Source organism: Juglans regia, chromosome 12, assembly GCF_001411555.2.
Source record: "Juglans regia cultivar Chandler chromosome 12, Walnut 2.0, whole genome shotgun sequence".
Lineage (NCBI taxonomy): Eukaryota > Viridiplantae > Streptophyta > Magnoliopsida > Fagales > Juglandaceae > Juglans > Juglans regia.
The window spans coordinates 20,583,421-20,601,886 of NC_049912.1; the positions used below are offsets into that span (position 1 = coordinate 20,583,421).

Genomic DNA, 18,466 nt, shown 5'->3' on the forward strand with positions numbered 1-18,466 from the left:
ATATTTGAAAGTATTTTAAACATATGGTTACTAAACAGTAAATAAGTTTTTAATAGTAGAACTTATTACTTAAGTTATAAACTATAAGCCCTAAAACTATAAGTTATATTTCTCACCGCAATCCCAAACATGCACTTAGTATGAAGTGTTACAATTTTTTTCCTTGAATCCCTACGGGTCTTGCCAGATTATTTTGCTGTGGATGGTACAAACTGAAGTCTGTTATTTTTTAGTACTTGAGAATTGACTGATCTAATAATCTTATCAGTCCATAAAATGTTGTATATGTCAACCAAACAAAGAGCTTGAAAAGATAAAAAAAAATTACTAAAAGAGTTTTATATCATGTAGAATAATCTTTATATGTAGATAAAGATCAAGATTATTCTACATACACAAAGATGAAAGAACTGATCATCGGCCTACCACTCTGATGTGAAGTACTTGTCTTAGCTGCTGCAAATTAACTTTATTCTGCAGTCTTCATCTCATAATATTTTAACAGAGTAAAAGGAGGAAAACAATCTGGAAGAAAAAAAAAATGAAGTACCTAATGATCAAAAGGGTCCTCTTATTCTATCTTTATTTTTGCTATAATCTCTTTCTCAATGCCCGTACTCAGCATACACAAAATCTATGCTGAGGATGTAACAGTATTTCCGACAGTACTGTCTCTGATCTGGTCACCGAATATACGTTGTCGGAAGTCTTCAACCATGAGAGGAAGTCCCTTGCGAAGGGAGACGATTGGCTGCCAACCAAGAAGCTCTTTGGCCTTGGTAATGTCTGGCTTCCTCTTATGTGGGTCATCCTCTGTGTTGGGTCTGAACTCTATCCTTGCATTCGAGTCTATAGTCTCTTGTACAACCTGCACAAAACAGTATCCATTTCGCTCTTCTTAGCTCAATTTTTTTAGTAAGATTTTGTTAAATTAAAAAAGAGAAGACATAATGGATGGATGGAGTAAAAAATCCAACAAAATCTTGGGCTACAATCAACTGATCACTACATAAAAATAAACGCAAAAAACTAGATAATGAAATCGAAATGTTGGTTCAAACCCATATTCCTTGACTAGAATAAGGAGAGGACCACGAAATGGCAATTTTTTATGCAATGACTAAATTAAGCAATTATGAATAATGGTGCACTGTTGTTGATTACATCAAGACACCTCCTTGTAGATTTTTTTCACGCTCTCATCTTTCATATTTCCAGGAAAGGAAATACGGACTGATGTCTTCATCCAACAAAGGAAAACAGAAGAATGTTTCTCGAAAAGGGGAGTCAAACACACAAACTATTTGTTACTCTGTTTGAGTCAACCTGAAAAGATTGCATCTTCAATATATATATATAGCATAGAGATCATTTTTTTATGGGTTATATAGCATAGAAATGTGGAAATGTTTTTGCAGCAAGTATTGGGAAAATTTACCTGAGCAAGTTCAAGCATGGTGAATTCACCAGGGTTCCCGAGATTGAAAGGACCCACATGATCACCTTCCATCAGCCGCATTAGACCCTCCACCTATTATTTATTGTATGTGCAAATACAACACAATCAGTTCTCATATATAATCACCATAAATAATGCCTACTGTGAGTTTGTAATTAAGATGGAGGACAGGTACAGACCACTGCAGCCAGAAGCCTACCCCCAACCCAACTCACCTGCAAGCCTTCCCCACACTCCTATTAATATCATTCACACACTCACATACACATGACTTGAAAAGGAAACGTCATGCATGGAGCATGAAAGACATTCACTGACTGAATCATCAAAGACAAATCGTAATTATATTTGAATTTCCTACTAGTAATTCAAATCTAAAATGCTCCCTACACACTTCATTTTAAAGGGATTTACCGACAAAAGCACATGACTTCATGCATGGAGCATGATTAACTACGACTGTCCACCATATATGACTTTCGCCCAACCAAGAAACTTATACCCCAAGAAGAAGAAAACATGCAATAAATGGTTTCTATATATATTTTTTTTTTATTGGTATCGGGTGTTCAGGAACAACGTCCCTCCTAATCCCAGGGGTGTACAGGCTCTCAACAAAGAGTTTTTCGTAAGTGCACAATGAGTAATTAAAAGAAAAAATCATCCAATCTAATGGTCTCTAAAGATTGTTTACATTTAAGGAGATTTGAATTTTAGATCTGGAAGAGCAGCATTATATCCCAAACCCAAGACTTTTACCACTTGAGCCAACCCTTAAAGATTATAAACAGTTCCTATATACTAAAATAGTTAAGTAAATATAACTTAGACAAATCATGATAATAACTCGTGTGCTTTTTTTTTTTTTTTTGTATGTATTGACATCAAATCCCGGACTTTGACTTTGAAATTTAATATCCAATCTTATTTTCTATCAATTTCTTGAAAAATGTTGCATGGACATATATCACCCCGAGTCTACTGCCACGTGTAATAAAAATAATATAAGGGTAGACTTTCCCCCCAAGTGCAATGGAAGGCCAGGCCGAGACTTCATCCCCCAGCACATGGCCCGTCCCGACGAAGTAAAACGCAGGTACGTATATAGTCAAAACTCAATATAAAAAAGGGAATTAAAAAAACGGTGTTAAAAACGACGAAATGATTAAGAGGATCAGAGGTGGGAGTGTTATCAATAAAAACAATTAATTCATGTTGCCCCTATAATATATGTGCCTCTTAACGCGAGTAGTACGTACATTCTGACTTTTATATAAATAAATATATATATATATATATATATTTATATCATCTAAGGGATCGAAATGCTTTTTCACAGAAGGTGGTCCCCGAATTTTTTTTTTAATTTTTTTTTATTTAGTGATTAAGTAAATATTTTTAAATGAATTTGATTATTTTTTTAAAAAAATATCTAAATAGTTTAAAAAATAATGAAAATAAAAGTAAAAAAAATAAAAATTTAACTGATCGGTAGAGGATTTCGGTATATGAAATCCTTTGTGGATGTACGTAGCAACGTCCATCATCTAATCATAGTATATATTTAGTATGTAAAGAAGAATAAGTTCCGTTTGAATATAGAAGTGCGGTTATATCTCATCTTATTATTATAATTTTTTTAAATTTTTATACAAAATATAATAAATAATTTAACTTTTTTAAATCTCAAAATAATAATAATATTAAAAAATAATATTCTAACAAAATTTTATTCAACTTTTAATTTTCATCTTATCTCACTATTCAAATGGGACTTAAGGGCAGGTTTGGAGGGTGGGATGAGACACAAATTTTCATCTCATTATTACACATTTTTCAAATCCTCATACAAAATATAATAAACAATTCAACTTTTTCAAATCTCAATTCACTTTTTTCAAATCTCAAAACAATAATAATATTAAAACATAATATTTTAAACTCTCAAATAAAATACAAAATTCTCATCTCACCTCTTAAACCTGCTCTAATCTTTTTGTTAAGCCTTTCACCGAAACTAGCTTAAATAATGATCACAAAATTGAATGACAATTATTTGGTTTGAGAATCGTAGAGTAAGACTGCGTTTAGATGTTGAACTGAGTTGAGTTGAGATGATAAAATATTGTTAGAATATTATTTTTTAATATTATTATTATTTTAGAATTTAAAAAAATTAAATTATTTATTATATTTTATATTAGAATTTAAAAAAGTTGTAATGATAAGTTAAAATGAATTGAGATGATTTTAAGAACCAAACAAAGTCTAATAGTAGTAGTACAGCCTTCACCAGGAAGTACTACATATTACGACCATTACTGATGAGACCCACAAGAAGAAGAACCTTCACTAGTTAAGCCAGCAGACAATGATAGATTCATCATGTGGCTTTGCATTCTCATGATGATGATCATCTATCTAATTAGCTAGCACAGAAACTACTGCAGGTATCAAATTTGAACAATCCCAAAAACGTCATTAATCTGAGTACGTACTTACATTAATTAATCAAAAAATCTAAACAACTTCCTACTATTAACATAATCGGAACCGTCCCAACCTTCACTGGTTAAACCACTGTGATCATGAGTACGTACGCGGTGGGACTAGTAATACTCATTGATTAATCACGACTCCTAGCTATATGCTTTGTTAATTATGTATATTAATAAAATAAAATATCATCAACGTTCATGATGATCTGTAGTAAGTCGGGAATATAGATTAATTTTTTAGGGCTAATAAGATTAATTTTGACTTTTTTGAAGTAATTAACCCCTCATGATTGCTAGGGATACGGGAGTCGTAAACGGATCGTCCCACATGAACACTGAGTGAAATCACTGTTCATCATGTGGGAGTCAGTACTCCCAATTCTTGAACCTCATTTTCCAACTAGTAAATATACAAAAAGATAACCTAATTGTTATTTTATCACAAAGGAAAATGAGATTTGTTTATGCAAGAGGAAACATCATGAATGGATGGAACAACATATAATATAATAGGTCAAAGAAAATTTATTGTTAATGCCTAATTGTTTGGGAGTACTGTGTAATTATTAGCACGCACCAGTACTTCTCTCACAAATTATCTCAACAAGATCGATGTAATTCTAGCTAGCTAGCTATATATATGTTATGTCGTAACGCGGTTCATATATATGTAGATTAGAAATTAACCAAAAGAAAGTAAATGTTATTGAAACACCTATATACACAAGCAATATTGACACCAAGCATGTGCATATATGGATTCGAAAGGTATAGTTTGGTATAATATGTTATATAAATTAATATATAAAGGCGTTGGGTACGTATATTAAAGAGGACATGCGGATCAGATCATGCATTTTACAATATATATGTGTGTGTGTATGTATATATATCAGAGAGAGAGAGAGAGAGAGAGAGAGAGAGAGATCATTACCAGGTCCGAAACAAATTGGAAGCTCCTGGTTTGTTTCCCATCACCATAGACAGTCAATGGCTCCTTCCTCAATGCCTGTGAACAAATAGGATATTGAAGAAAGGTGAGATATATACAGATTTGTTAATATTCTAATTGCATTTGCTGATATGACATATTTTTAAGTGTCTTTATATGTTCATCATTTAAATATATGACTTTTTTACAATATCTCACGTCAAAAAAATATGATTGGAGATGACAAAATTTAGATGAAAAATAACATATTTTTTCTCTCTATATAAAGAACAAAGCTTACCTGAGCGACGAAATTGCTAACAACACGACCATCATCTATGCACATACGTGGCCCATATGTGTTAAAAATCCGAGCAATCCTCACCTGCAAAACATTGCTAATATCATTTATATTTCTCGTTATATTCTATTACTTGATGCCTTTCTAATGCTAAACTAATTAAAAGGCTTGTGACCATGCACGCTAGCTCACCACTCAGCTTTATTAAGCCATGGAAATTGTAATTTTTCAATCCCAAAGCTTCGAATATGCAATTATCGGAAAAAAACTCAAATAATTATAATGTAAGAACTTGGGAACAGTTAAAATTGATCACCTCAATGCCAAGGCCTCGGTGATAGTCCATGCTCAAAGTCTCCGCCGTGCGCTTCCCCTCATCGTAGCAGCTCCTTACCCCTGCCAAGAATATGCAAATTAACGACATTAATGTCTACAAGCATCTCTGTTATTAACAAGATAGTGGGACCCACTTGAGTCCACATGCTCAAGGGATCCACACGAGCAACTGAAGGAGGAGATGAGGCCATGGATCAGCTAGGGACGTGCAAGTCAGAGGGCTCTGGATCATACCATGTTGAGAAGAAGAATTTGCATAAAACCTCTCTATTTTGCATTATAGAAAACTGTGTCCATATATAGACATTACAAAAGAATATTTGTTGGTTACAAATCACAGTAGAGAATAACCACCACAATGTACTCTGCAGTACCTATTCTAGAATATACTAGCTAGTGCTGTGCTACATGTGTGTTGGTGGTCGATCTGCCGTGTAACAGATTATCAGTACCAGGACTAGTACATATGCTAATACCACTACTGGGAAAGGAGAGAGAGCATACCGATGGGGTTGACATTGCCCCAGTAGGTCTCGGCCTGAGGGTGCTGCAGAGGATCACCGTACACCTCACTGGTGCTGGTTAGCAGAAACCTTGCACCCACCCTTTTTGCGAGTCCCAACATGTTCAGTGTCCCCATCACATTCGTCTTGTAACCGCATACAAGAATCAGAGTCAAGGACACTCCAAAACACCACCCACCAAAATAAAAGCGATTACAAAAGAGAATATCCTGAGTTTAATTAGAATATGAATTGATTTTTTTCCTTCTGGGAAAAAAAAAAGGATGAAGGCTTGGAGAGACCCAAATGGAATGTGGAAGTAGAAAAGAAAAATGAAATATGAAAGAAAAAAGTTCCATTATTTTCTTTGTATACATGGTTAATATGGAGAAAAACAAAAGGAAATAGGAGTTTGATCTAAAAACCTGAGTACTGAAATTTTCTTGATAACCAAACAGAAAAGAAAAGTTGAACAAAAAGAAAAATGAAGGATATGATGGTCTTGACGGGATTGTACTTGTAATGCACAGGCGAGGCAGGGCAAGCGAGATGGTAGATCTGATCAACTTCCAAGAGAATCGGCTCAACAACGTCGTGCCTGATTAGCTCGAACCTGGGGTTGCCGTAATGGTGCACCAAATTCTCTTTCCTGCCCGTGAAGAAATTATCCACCACGATCACGCTATCTCCCCGCTGCATCAGACGGTCTACGAGGTGGCTCCCGACGAAGCCCGCCCCGCCAGTCACCAAGATCCTCAGTGTTTTCCTCTTCAGCCCCAGCGGCACTAGTTTCCCTCCCGCATTCACCTGCCCGAGTGCGGAGTAATGGCGGTGGTTCTCGGAGATCAGCACGCGCCGAGTCAACGGGAGGGTCCTCGTCGACTCAGATTGGATAACCTGGCGGTGGTCTGCAGGGATCATCAGATCATGGTGGTCACGACGCGGGGGCACGAAGCTAAAGAAAAGCGTGGCGATGGCGATCCCGATGAGCACGAACAGGGGTCGCTGCTCGCGGAGAATGTAGAGCAATGGATTCGGTGATTTCTGAAGAGGGTTTCCACGTTGTGGTGAATAAAGATCATTGGTTCCTGGAGTTTGGGTGGTGTGAGTTCTATGAACCAGCTCGGAGTTCATATTTTCAGACGTGCAGTTTCCTTGTACGCAAAAGAAAAAAGGGTAGGTTTTGGAGAGAGTGGTGGGATGGAAGAGGGGGAGCGTTTTGGTTGAAGAGGGAGGACTTGCATGCATGAGATTTGGCCGAATAATGATCGGTGGGAGGGTGCGAGGGTTCTTTGCTGGCTTGGCACTCTTAAGCAGTCGACATCTGGTTCTCTTTCACTGGAAAATTGTTTCAAGGAAACATAATATTGTAAGTTTTTTTTTTTTTTTTCTTAAAAAGTTTAGAGAAGAGAAAAGACTCGCATTAAGCCCGTTTGGTTGCTAATCTTGATATCAATTCAATTCAATCTAATTTTAATTTGAATTTAATATTTAAATACTAAATTTTTAAATTATTAAACTCATCTCAACTCAAAATCTTCTTATACGTGAGACTCATAATTTTTTTCAACTCAACATATCTTTATACGTGGAACTCACAACCTTTTTCAATATCTTATAAATAGTACTAAATTACTCATCTTAATTAACATTCAAACACATCTAAACTCATTTTAGATGGATCTCACATAACTCACTTCACCTACTCAACTCACTATTATTCATAAAGAACTCAGCTCAACTTAACTTAACATCCCAACGCGATAAGAAGTTCTAGAGTGTGCAAGTGAAAAAAAATAAGTTTATTAAGAAAAAGTTGATTTTTGTGAGTCCCAAATTTCTTCTACTTTTTTTCAAAGAGAATTCGCAGTGCTTGCTTAATGCACACTCGCGTGATTTGAATAGTAAGTTGAGATATGATGAGTTGATATAGTTTGTAAATAATAGTAAAATATTTGAATTGAAATAAGATGAGTTAGAAATGGATTGAGAAAAAAATGAATAAAAATATTATAAAGTTAAGATTTTGTTATAATATAACTTTTGTTTTAAAATTTGAAAAAATTGAATTGTTTTTTTATGTTTTCTTTAAAAGTTTAAGAAAGTTATAATAATTAAATAATAATTTGATGAAAAAATTAAAAATTGAAAATTGAAAAATATTTACATTTATGATGTATAGATATTGAGATAAGATTTGTTGAGATTGAAGTATCTCTCAATCCAAACCCGACAACATAAGGCGGAATATATCATTTGCATACGAAGAAATAACACCAACCTCGGTTTTGGTTGAATGGCGTGTGGTTTTTGGCCGTGAACCAAGCATGCATTTTCGGAAGTTTTTTAAATGGACGAATTCAACTAATGATATAAACGCCTAGTAAATGATAACGATAACGATTAATCATGTTGATGTTGGGATTAACGTCAGTGGCTTCCTAAAAATCTACATTATATGTATAATATAATATATATATATATATATAAATATATAGAAATATTATTTATGGAGTCAGTGAAATGGCAAAGCACCCTTTTGGTCCATGACCTGTTTGTTTCGTTTCATCGTGGCAGAAAGTATGAAAGAAGTACATGAACTTGGGTCTGGAAACATGTGATCAACATCCAAAGTTTGAGACAGAGAGAGAGAGAATAAAGAAACATGTAAATACGCCTTAAGCCGCCGGGGGGGCCATGAATGGTGCCTGCCAAGTTAAAACCTATACTAGTCAAAATCAAGGGGTCGAAAACATTAGTTCAAATTATAGGGAACAGACCAGCCTTTTTCTATATTATCTCTAAAGAAAAAGACAAGACAGCTAAATATTTTAGTACGTAGCGACTTCTTAATGAACCAAACTTGTGCAGATCTCTGGATGTTTCAGCCTACAGGTCAAGATATATTACATCAATGCTTACATAAAAAATATTTCCTCGACAGCCATGTACTCTGTTTAACAAAGATATTAGCAGTCTGACTGACAAACCGTGTAGAAACATTGCTGGTTGTAAATTTGCTTCACATCTGCTAAAACCGCCGGATATCTTTAGGTGGCTTGAAATTAAGGGGATGAGTTTCTGGTGTGGCATTCTCGTCCTCTTTCCACATTTTAATTGTCTTGTCGGCTTCACAACTAATCAGCCTCGAACCAGTTATGTCATAGGAGAGAGCATAGATACCGGCTTCACTGTCCAATGAGCCTGAAAGCAAGAATTTAAGTTTATACATACATATATATATATATATATATTTATATATATATATATATTTATATATATAAGAATTTAAGTTTTTTAACAGTGATAAACTTGACTTGTTTTCAGGTCACCCCTACTCCAACGATCAAAAAGAGAGAGAAGAGCACAAAATACATACCAGGTTGTACAATTGTTTGGGCTTGCTGAAAATTGTGACCACTCTTCCAATCCCAGAACCAAAGACTCCCATTGTCACCTAACATAAACAAAAGAAGGGAGGAAGATTAGAAAAACATCTATCTATTTCTAGAAACCTTGTTGACTTCAGTGTGGAAATACAAGCATACTCCTCTCAAAAAAGAAAATAGAAAAATAAAAATATATATATAAAAAGAAGTACGAGAATATATAATGTAGATGGTGAACCTAGACATCAGGCACCTCCAATATAAAATTTAATTCACAATCAACATGTATCAAATACCTACCTCCTGTAGCCAGCACACCCTCTTCATTGACAGCCATTGCATTAATTATAGTTTTTTGTTGAGAGCTGCTCAAAAACCACCAACATCAGAATATCAGTTCATCACTAGACAAACTAAACAAATATTAGTTGAGGGGGAAAAGTGTACCATTTCACTGGATGCGCAGAGTGGGATATTACGTGGTGATTTTTAACTGATTGCAATGTTAGTTATTCTCAAGGAGTAAAAAAGACATAAAAGTATATGAACAAAAAAGGGAGGGTGCATCACTCATCTTGCAATCAATTTCTTCTTAAAAGAGGGGAAAAAGTTATAAAGTTCGATGTATTAGTAGTTCACCACTTCAAACTATCAGCAAACGGGTCATCTAAGCAATCTCACTTGGTTATCCAAAAAAGAGAAAAGAAAAGAAAAACATAGTGATCTCACTCATACAGTCATACTAAACACTATCCAAAATATTCATTGTGATCTCACTCATATTAAACAATCAGACAGAATACTAATATTAACAAGGAAGAAGCAAGTTGTCTGAAAATGCACATGGAAAAGAAAATTTGGCTCAGAACTCACAGCATGTTGTGTAAAAACTCCCCTTTCGGCAGGTTAAATTTCTTGATGTTGTCAGCTGATGCAGATGCAAAACAGTGCCTGAGAAAAAGAGCAGATAGGTAATATGTTTTCATAAAAGGATGATATTAAAACCACGGCTCTGTATAGCACATACTCTTTAGGATGCTGTGCCATTGCTCGCACGGACTTTTTATGGTGTGTGAGAGTTAACATTGTTTTTCCTGCAAAGCAGCAGCTTATAGGTAAAAAAATAGTAACGGTATTCAAATTGGGAAAAAGAAATCAATGACACAAATCCAAATTACCGAATCTGAGGTCCCAGAATTTGATGGTTGAGTCATGAGAGCCAGTAACAACTTGTGGATCCTGAAAAAATAAGAAACACATTATATATATCACACAACTCAAATCCACCCCGCCCCCATATTAACGGACGAATCCACATATAATTAACAATAAAAAAACCCCAAACCAACATTTGGAGATATTCATACAAAACTACGAATAATAACAGCATATCTAAGTTCACATTTTAACAACCACCCAAGGGATATACTCGTAACTCCACAACACGTAAACCAATATAAGATTCATACCCCCCCCCCCCCCCTCTCTTTTCTTCTCTTCTTCCTTTCCACAACTCAGAAAAGAAATTAATAATAAAGTAGCAAAATGTGGCCCTCGTAAATATAGTATCATCAGTGCAATCAGGATTTTAAAAGAAAGCATATACAAAAAAAAAAAAATCCACATACCATAGGTCGAGTAAACACCGAGCAGACAGTGTTATCGTGGCCAGATAGAGCAAAAATTTGTGCCTTGCTACGAATATCCCAGACCTAGACATTGTTGTATCAAAACATCCAAATTCATATTTTTCATCCCAATTTCTCAAAACAATGCTAACAATCACTGAGTGTAGAAGCTAAAAATACTGCAGCTGTTATGACATTGCAGAAAGTAACTTCTGTCATACTACTTAACTGCATACCCGACAGACAGAATCACGTCCCCCAGTCAGCAAAACGTCAATAGTGGGATGGAGAGCCAAGCAATAGACACCACTTAGATGACCATGATAAGATCGGATGGCCTGCACAGCAATTAATATGTTTGATAAGAATCAGAGTGACTAATACAAGAGAGCATTGAAGTTTTTTATTTCATGGAGGTTCTAACCTTATTCTGTTCAAGGTCCCAACATTTAACTAGTTTGTCATCACCAGCAGAAAACATGTAAGTATGTTTGCTGCTGACAGCAAGGCCTGCAAAAGAAAACACACTTTTTTAGCCATCTTGTGCCCAATAATATAGCCATTAACCACATCATAATTAGGCACTAAAATTTCTATAACATCAATAATTTGTTAGGATCTGACCTCGTATTTGTTCAATGTGTCCTGTTAGTGTGAGTTTTAGCCTTCCACTTCCCACATCCCATATCTAGTCAGGCAAAAATAACAACAAAAACATTCAGTTGTTGTTCCTCACAGCGAAATGTCACAAGTGAATGGCATTAGGGTATTTGCATAATCATAATCTTTGGTTTTCAAATCACAGAAGAGATTGCATGACCAGATTCAGTTTGGAAATAAGAGACGCTCTATCTCCTTATCCACCTCACAATAACTGAGCTTTGGAATAGAGCAGTCTTTTAGTTTACTTGGCTCAATTTGGCCAGGTTTTCTGCCCAAGTTCCCCAAAGCAGTTTCTAAAGATAATAGTTTCCTAAACATTTCCAAGTTTACATCGGGTAATGCTGAACCAATCCAATCAGGATAATTTTGGATAAACTAGACATTTCTGACTAGACAAGAAATTCTAACGTGAAGCTAGAGAGAGCAGGGGCAGTAAATGTAAGACAACAGGAATGAGATAAAATTTTTAAAGGTACCAATGGAAGCCCAAATGATCATGATATCATTCATCAGAACAAGTCCATGGAACAAATTTCATGAACTTGAAGCTGGATACCTTGATTGTGCGATCGGCAGAGCCGGTACAAAACCACGTATTACTTGGATCAAATGCAATAGATCTCACCCATCCCAAGTGGCCACTGATGACCTATAGAAATGAAAATGCAGAATGTTAAAATGTAAAAGAAAAGACGCAGCAATTTAAAGTTTCTTCAGAAAAAAAAAAAAAGGCACACAATTTATTCCTTTTTCTTTTAAAAAAGAACAAAATTTAAATCTTAAAACTTTCACACAATCATGCAATTTAGTTTTTTCTTTTTTTTTAAGAAACTATTTAATACAATACTACAATGGAGGCTTACCCTGTAAGTCTTCCATGGAGGATGCCATACAGGACGTGGCCATTTGCTTGGGATTCTTTCCATTATTGCAGATGTAGATAAATTCCTACAAGAAGGAAAACAAAACAATCTAAGTCAAATTGTGCTATGTGCCAGACAATAAAATTGATACGCATGATAATGCAACATAGTCTACAATCCACTTTCGAACTTCAATTGTCTACTGGTTTCTTAGAGAGAGAACTGAGAAAAGTCAATTCCATTTCCAATGCTCCCTAACTGCATATTTGAAGAAAAATATATGATGACAAGTATTAAAGTGCATCTAAGCATAATGCATGTGCATTTCAACAATAGACTGAATGTGTGCCAAGATAACAGAAATACTTGTTTCCCAAATTAAGGCTCTTTGCTTATCCCCAACAAAATATGCTAAAACCATTGTTTGTTTTTCCTTAAATCATAATCATAAATCCCTTTGAAGGGATTGTCAAACTAACCATTCTTTGTTTATCCCCATCATAAATAAAATAAAGAAGCTAAAACCTTTCAGATGACCCTGAAGCAGAAACAACTGCAGTGCTTTTGCTGGGTAGACCAATATCATTCCTGGAAAAAAAACATGAATCATCAACACTAGTTCAATACAATGAAAAATGTTTCCTAAAAAAAAGAATGTTAAAGAAGAAAAGAATAGTAACTATAGCCGTGGAGAAAACTGACTGAACCAACTTACACAACCAAATTGGTTGAATTCAATGAGGATATCAGTGATATTTGGTTTTAAATAATTAGAAACCAAATAATTGGCATCCAAAAAACAATATAACCGAAACAAAAGTGAACTGGTTATATACTAATTAGAAAAGGTGTAATATAACCTACACCTACCCCCATAAAGTCCCCATCAAACAAGGTATACCCACAAGTTGGGTGGTAGACCATAGGATACTTCTTCTAAGAGCATTGGCATTGGCTTCATCAAAAGCACAGCCAAATGCAAATTTTGCATATATATCGTTGAAAGTGTCTTCATTGGAGTGGCTATAACTTCTCAGCTCAAGATTTGAGCTACAATGAATCCAATTCATTCTTTAAATTTGAAGTGATACTATTCACAGGCCAAAGGAATTTTTTATTCCAAAATGCGGAAGAACAACTCCCGAGCTACAGACTTTTTTGTCTTGTCATTGAAATCTTGACGCGTTGCTTTCAAGAAGAGGAAGCTACAATTCGTAGCTTGCAGACATTTTTTGGCAAGAGAATAGTTGACTACATGGTTGTAGTCTTCACTGGGGGGATGAGCTTGAAGATAATTAAAAATTATTAATTAACATATTATTAGTATAATTGTAAAATATATTTAGTGTAATTGCAAAATATAAAATTAAATTATTAATTAACATATGGTTACTGTAATTGCAAAATATGAAAAAATAAATTAAAAATATTATTATGTCAAAAATAATATTATATTATTATTTTGATGAATCCAATGTGGGGTTATGGCTCAGGAAGTTTTGGACTTATGGAAAACATGCACTTTTCATCAAATTTTGGAGATGACTTTGATGAAGCCAATGTCAATGCTCTAAGACATGTACTATATAATTTGGCTTTTGGAGAGAAATGAAAGATTAAAATTTAAGGGAGCTGACTGGTAGTTGTTTCAAATATATTCTTTATAATCAAAAGTTGAAACAAAAGATAAACATACATAAGTGAAAATCATATGTACCTAGAAAACAGATGTTTTTTATCAGTAAAAAAACAAAAAATCTGTTTTTTAGGTACATATGATGATACAGATGCAACACAATCTCATGGCCACAGGCCACATCTTTTCTGACTATGAAGTTGTATACGCGTGATTTTAACCCAAATAAGTAAAAATCTCTTTTGGTTCCTTAGAATATCCCTTATCTTTCATCACCCTCAGTCCCTATTCTTAATCAGTGAGCCCCCATCTCCCTCATCTCTCACAACATCTCTCATCACCATCTCTCAACTTCCAACTTCCAACGTCTCTTCCTCCACCACCATATCCTCAGTCCTTTTTTTTTATAAGTATATCCTCAGTCTTTTTTTATACACCTTACTATATTCGTCTCTGCCTCAAGAACCGGAACAAGATCATTCACTTAGGATTTAGAAGATTATATCTGGAGAAAGGGTAGAGAATCTTCTGGTTGCAGTGTGAGCAATATTAAGTGAGTGAGAAAGGGTGGAGAATACTTACAATGCCTTTGGCTGAATGGATGGACCAACGGCTAGAGCATTTTGAGCTCCTCCCTTTTGGAGATCACTAGAATCCTCTGGGCCTGCAAAACAATAACAGCGTATAAGAAAAATATCGGTCATGATTGCAGTGTGAGCAATATTACACCTAATATCAACATCATTCCAGAAAAATGAAATAAAACAAAATGCACCAACATATTTTCTTCTTGCATTTTGTTTCACTTAAAAAAATTGCCTTCAGGGGTGCTTTTGTCTTCCAAATACTCAGCGGACTGTGAACTTCCCTTTCTTAGAAGGGCACCAAAAGATATTCTTCAGCTCTCATAAGGATAGAGTACAGTAGATCATAGAACTCCGTAAAAACAGTAACTTCCCAATCTTGTGCATTTCTGAAGAATGTAACGTTCCATTGGAGAGTGCCATTAGATAGGATTAAGAGGTCCACAATTGAGGCTTCTTCATTCTTGCTATGCCATAGAATTTTGGATAAGCTTTCTTGAATGCCCCATCACCAAACCATACATCATGCCAATATTTGATTTTGGATCCATCAACCACTTCAAAACAAATATTTCTTTAATATGTGTCGCATCATCTTCTTATGTGTTTCCATAGTCCCACCCCATATGGCCCACTTACCTCATTCGAACACTATCTTCCCATGGTTCACCATACTTTGATTCTATGACGGCTCTCCACAATGCTCCCCGTTCATTGTGGTATCTCCATAGCCCTTTTTCCAAGCAAAGCTTTGTTAAAAAATTGCAAATTCCGAATATTTAATCCTCTTTCCGATTAGGGGAGCATACTGTGGCCCATTTTACCAAGTGAAATTTAAACTCATCGTTCATTCCCTCCCCCCCCCCCCCCAAGTTGAAGTTTCTCCATGCGATGCGCCTCCTTGGTGGGAATCTGCCCCAATGGAAGGCCCAAACCACATGGCCTATACTCCAAAATGACTAGTTTTTGATACAATTGGAGCCCCATTGGAACCTTATAAAGAGTAAGAACTTCTCATTTCCAAGCAATGTGAGATCTCATACACCACCTACCCTTATCCACGTATGGGGTATCACAGAATCGGAAATAGTGATAGAAAGTAGGTTGGCAAGTTAGAAATGGTACTTTTGATTAAAGTGAACCTACCACCTCTAGATAGATACATCATCTTCCAATTAGCCAATTTCCGCTCTATTTTTTCTAGTACATCGTCCCAAATAGATTTTGTTTTGAACAATACACCCAAAGGAAGGCCCAAATATTTCATCACCAGCTGAGATATCTTACATTCTAGAATGTAAGCCATGCCCTCCACATTCGGAACATCCCCCACTGAGACTAATTCTGATTTAGCCAAATTCACCTTCAACCCGACGCTGAATTTACATGAAAAAGTCACAGATGACCCCTATTTGATCAAAACAAATGAACAATAGAGCACATGTACTGCAATACCAGTCAGAAATAATTTCATCAAGTGATTCACTAGTGGGGAAGACCGCCACGACATGGGTGGCAATGTTAATATATCCTAACCTTCACAGATAAATGACATTGTTTTCCACACTCCAGTGATTTAGTTACGGTTTGAGAACTAAATCACCAATTAAAGAACTAAATTAATTATTAATTCAATCATTATTTTGGATCATTACAATATTAAAAAATTACCCGTAAGAGCAAGGGTATTAGGAGGCACCGGAGGTTGAGCACGGCTATCCAATGCAACGGCATTAGCTTCGCTAAGAGGTCGACTCGTCGTGGCTTTGGTTCCTAGATACTCGTGGCTAACCTACAAAACCGAATTAAGCTTTAGTTCAAAATCCAAAAACTTGAAACCATCCGATATACGCTCCGGGATTTGTTTCCCTTTCATACACGATTAAAGAGCCCACAATTTTTAAACGAACGGAAAACCCACTGACCTTGTGGCTCATGCGAATTTTTTTACTGCACAGCAATGAAAAAAAAAAAAAACAATTAGGTCACAACGAAACTAGAGCCATAACGTAATTTTAGTAGGGGCAAAATACATAGATTTGAGGGTAAACCTCTCCGGGTCAGGAGGAGCGAGGTGGCCATGGAGAGGAGAGAAGAGATCGAGGGCTCGCTTGAGGGATTTGAAGCTCAGCTTCTTCAGCGACTGTGGCTCCACTGGTTCCATCTCTAGGGAGGGCCCTGGCATCTCGAGTCCCAGAACTTACTCTGCAAGTGTCCCGAGTCTGCTCAGCTGCTTTGGGAAAGGGAAATGATGCATCGAATGCAAATTTTGTCACTGATTTCCATTTTTTTTTATTTAATTATTAAAGAAGTAATTTTGAATGAATTTCTGATTTTTTTTAAATGCTTGAAAAGATTTTAAAAAATATATAAAAAAAAATTATATTTGTAATCATGGAATGCGCAAGTGTCATGTAATTTTTTTGAAAAAAATTGAGTAAATACGGGATTCATATAAAAAAATTAATTTTTTAATAATAAATTTTACTCTTTTTTAAAAGAATTACACGACGCTTACGCATTCTATGATTGTATATAATATTACTTAATAAAAAAAATATTTTATATTTCTAATAGAAAACCTCGAGGCTAGAGATTGGTCCCGAGGATTTCTATAGAAAAAACTAATGAAGTTTTGTTGGTTACGAAAGTTATCCATGGTGTGGTTGTGTCGGTTAATTTACATAGGATTATTTTACTAGGGTTGGACCTAGGAGTCCATTAGTTTTAGTTAAGTTCAACGGCCTGCGAGCCCATTTAAATAGTCTTGATGTCTTTTAATTATTCGTATTAATTAACTCAACCTCTGGTCTGCCCATCACACAACACACACTTGCCTACTCATAAACCAGGTTCATCGCCACGTCACGGTCTGCCCTTTCTCCCTCACTTCTTAATCCTCACTCGCCCAGACAAGTACCTTCCAGATGCAGACAAATACCATCGACGCCTTCAATCCTCACTCACCCAAACGAAGACCGAACCCCACCCACTCACCCTGCTCTTCACAGCCCCTCCCAAACGAAGACTATCGAAGCCCTCAATTTTCACTCACCCAAACGAAGCCCGAAGCCCCCCACCCTCACCCTCCCTTCTTTATGAAGCCTGAAAATTAAATGATACGGGTTCAAATATAATATGAGACGAATATAAACATAGATCCAACTAGAAAATTAAAAAATATTAAAAAATTAAAAAAATATTAAAAAAAAAAACATATTCATGATGAACAAAATCTTACCCATTCTTCAACAAAATCAAAATTATTTCAGCCAAGAACTGAAAATTCCCCCGAACATAGTTAACGAAATCAGAAGCAATTGACGGAAGAATTCAAGAAAGTCTTACATGTGATTTTGGACGACGTTACAGACCCTAAACCTCTTGGTATTGCTCTGCTGCAGTGTTGTTGTGCCTGAGTGCGAAGAGAGAGAGAGAGAGAGAGAGGCGTAGAAGAGATGACAGAGAGAGAGGTTGAGAGTTGAGAGTCGATCCTCTGAGACTTGAGCTCTGCGGCGCAAGGGATAAGGGGAGAAGAAAACGAAGTCCAGAGGAGAAACTGAGAAAGGGTTTTTTTTTTTAACCACGTCGTTTTGATACTGAGATTTGAAAATAAAATAAAATAAAACCCGGTTTTCGGGTTTCAAATCCGGGTACCGGGTATAAAATCCGGTA

General features: G+C 35.7%; 2 protein-coding genes across 3 annotated transcripts; both read right to left on the minus strand.

The window, feature by feature from the left end:
* Positions 1-417: 417 nt before the first annotated feature.
* On the minus strand, positions 418-7,306 carry LOC108994716 (UDP-glucuronic acid decarboxylase 4-like). The gene is made up of 7 exons (XM_018970041.2): positions 6,524-7,306; positions 6,030-6,177; positions 5,506-5,585; positions 5,190-5,273; positions 4,892-4,966; positions 1,439-1,531; positions 418-868 (listed from the first exon to the last, which is right to left on the minus strand). The coding sequence occupies exons 1-7, from the start codon at positions 7,274-7,276 to the stop codon at positions 635-637; spliced, it is 1,467 nt and encodes a 488-aa protein (XP_018825586.1). The 5' UTR covers positions 7,277-7,306; the 3' UTR covers positions 418-634.
* A 1,453-nt stretch (positions 7,307-8,759) lies between these two features.
* On the minus strand, positions 8,760-17,062 carry LOC108994815 (protein pleiotropic regulatory locus 1). Of its 2 annotated transcripts, XM_018970193.2 has the most exons (18): positions 16,843-17,062; positions 16,717-16,741; positions 16,463-16,583; positions 14,790-14,871; positions 13,097-13,159; positions 12,572-12,656; positions 12,265-12,357; positions 11,670-11,733; positions 11,470-11,555; positions 11,282-11,383; positions 11,046-11,129; positions 10,596-10,656; positions 10,445-10,511; positions 10,291-10,368; positions 9,718-9,782; positions 9,408-9,485; positions 9,019-9,232; positions 8,760-8,917 (listed from the first exon to the last, which is right to left on the minus strand). In XM_018970193.2, exons 1-17 carry the CDS (start codon positions 16,974-16,976, stop codon positions 9,060-9,062), a joined length of 1,461 nt encoding a protein of 486 aa, XP_018825738.1. In that variant the 5' UTR covers positions 16,977-17,062; the 3' UTR covers positions 8,760-8,917; positions 9,019-9,059. The 2 variants fall into 2 exon arrangements, with proteins under 2 accessions (XP_018825738.1, XP_018825737.1); XM_018970192.2 differs by having other exon boundaries at positions 8,767-9,232; positions 16,843-17,052.
* Positions 17,063-18,466: the final 1,404 nt, after the last annotated feature.